This window comes from Melanostigma gelatinosum (assembly GCF_949748355.1).
Source record: "Melanostigma gelatinosum genome assembly, chromosome: 19".
NCBI classification, from domain to species: Eukaryota; Metazoa; Chordata; class Actinopteri; order Perciformes; family Zoarcidae; genus Melanostigma; species Melanostigma gelatinosum.
The window spans coordinates 22,279,669-22,281,617 of NC_136652.1; the positions used below are offsets into that span (position 1 = coordinate 22,279,669).

General features: G+C 57.4%; 1 protein-coding gene across 1 annotated transcript; it reads left to right on the plus strand.

Annotated features, from left to right (window-relative positions):
• Positions 1 to 809: 809 nt before the first annotated feature.
• On the plus strand, positions 810 to 1,616 carry LOC306792923 (claudin-20-like; the record flags this gene model as incomplete). The annotated part of the gene is made up of 1 exon (XM_079290291.1): positions 810 to 1,616. One exon carries the CDS (start codon positions 810 to 812, stop codon positions 1,614 to 1,616), a length of 807 nt encoding a protein of 268 aa, XP_079146417.1.
• Between the last annotated feature and the right edge of the window lie 333 nt (positions 1,617 to 1,949).

Here is a 1,949-nt window from a genome sequence, read left to right on the forward strand (position 1 = left end):
TCAGAAACAACCAGTAATGAGCCGCTACCTTCACGCTCAATAGATTCTTTTGTTTTTTTCCGGCGCTCGTTGAAACTCTTTCTGTGTTATCAAAAAATAAATGTAACTGGTGTCGTCCAAAGAACCAGGAGAACGGTCCAGGTGGTCAAAGGCGACCACGAGGAGGGACTCCTGCGGCGTGGCGTACCCCGCCATCGACTCCTCAGATAAAGAAACGCTGCTCTGCGGCTCTGCTGACCTTCAGGTTAGAAACTAAGACAAAAGAACCGGTTCCTGAACCGGACTTTTTTGTTCGTGCGGACGTTTCCTCTGGTGCAGCTCTTCTCCAGGACGCAGAATGGGATGAAACTGTATGTACGGTTGCCAAGGAGACGGGGTAGTTAAACCCACGACGACTGTGTTTCCATTCCCTCCGCTTCGTCCTCAGGAAATCACAACACAAGGTAAGACAGAGCCCGGCTCGCTCTCACTTTGTCTCCTCGCGATGTTTAAACTCCAGCAAGAAGAACTTGGATCTTAGTTTCTCCTGCAGAGAGTTCAACAGACCCGAGGGACTGCAGACAGAATAGAGTGTCAATGATCACCACATCATCAGCCGCACAGCAACTACTGCAGGCAATCAGCGACAAATAAAGAAATAAATGGAACGCGTTCCCGTCAGCAGCCTCAGCTGTGCGTCCGTCACGCTCCCGCGCTCACTTCATTCTCATTTCTCCTCTGGTTGCAGCTCGCTGGAGCCCGGCGGAGGAATTATCTGCTGTCAGGACCTGACGGAGGCGGGGTGGTGTAGGGGGGGGGGGGGCTGAGCCATGCTGTCCACCGCCGTTCAGATCCTGGCATTCGCCCTGGCGCTGCTCGGCGTCCTCGGCACCACCGTGGCCACCCTGCTGCCCAACTGGAAGGTGAGCGTCAACGTCTGGTCCAGCGTCATGACCCCCATCTCGCAGATGCAGGGTCTGTGGATGGACTGCGTCTGGTACAGCTCCGGCATCTTCAGCTGCACCGTGAAGAACTCGGTGCTGTCGCTGCCGGCGTGTCTGCAGACCACGCGGGCCGCCATGGTTCTGTGCTGCATGGTGGCGTCGTTCGGGCTGTGCCTCGCCTCCCTGGGGCTTAAATGTACCCGCTGGGGGGGCAGCCACCGGGCCAAGGGGCACACGGCCATCGCCGCCGGGGGCTGCTTCATCCTGGCCAGCTTCCTCTGCCTCGTGCCGGCGTCCTGGTACACCAACGAGGTCATCGCCGCCTTCCTGACCACGGACCTGCCGGACAGCAGCAAGTATCAGCCGGGAGGAGCTCTGTGCGTCACCTTCCTCTCGGCCGGCTTCCTCCTGGCTGCGGGGGTCATCTTTTGTCTGTCCTGTCCTGGAAAGAGGACAGGACGGCCGGACTACGTGTCCCCCGATGATCCCGACCGACTCGTGGCGTACCGGGAGGACCGGCGGAGGCGGGGGCTGCAGACGGAACGCGAGCCGCCGATGGTTCGGCTGCAGATGGACAAAGTGAATCGGCAGAAACCTCCTGAGCCTCAGCGGGACCAGAAGGTCTACCCGTCTCCCTCCAAACCCCGTCCGAAGGACATCAAGGACAGCTACAGCCTGCAGGAGTACGTCTAGTCCCCTCGGCTGAGACGGGGAATGTGGAGTTCCTCAGCCGAGGGTCTCCGGCTGACAGTGGGGGGGGGGGCGCAGAGAACCGGAGCTCTGTGAAGGAAGAGAGCTTTAAAAACTGCACAGTCAACAAACACTGTAAATCCTTTAAAAACCGCAGCTTTGTCAAACCAAAGGTCTAAAAAAGATAAAGATAACTGAGCTCTGCCTGACGTTTAAAAGCATCATTTTCTGTTTGTCTGTCAAACAGGGCCGACCCAAACGACCCAAACGACCCAAACGACCCAAACCGACCTAAACCGAACCAAAACGACCCAAACCGACCTAAACGACCCAAAC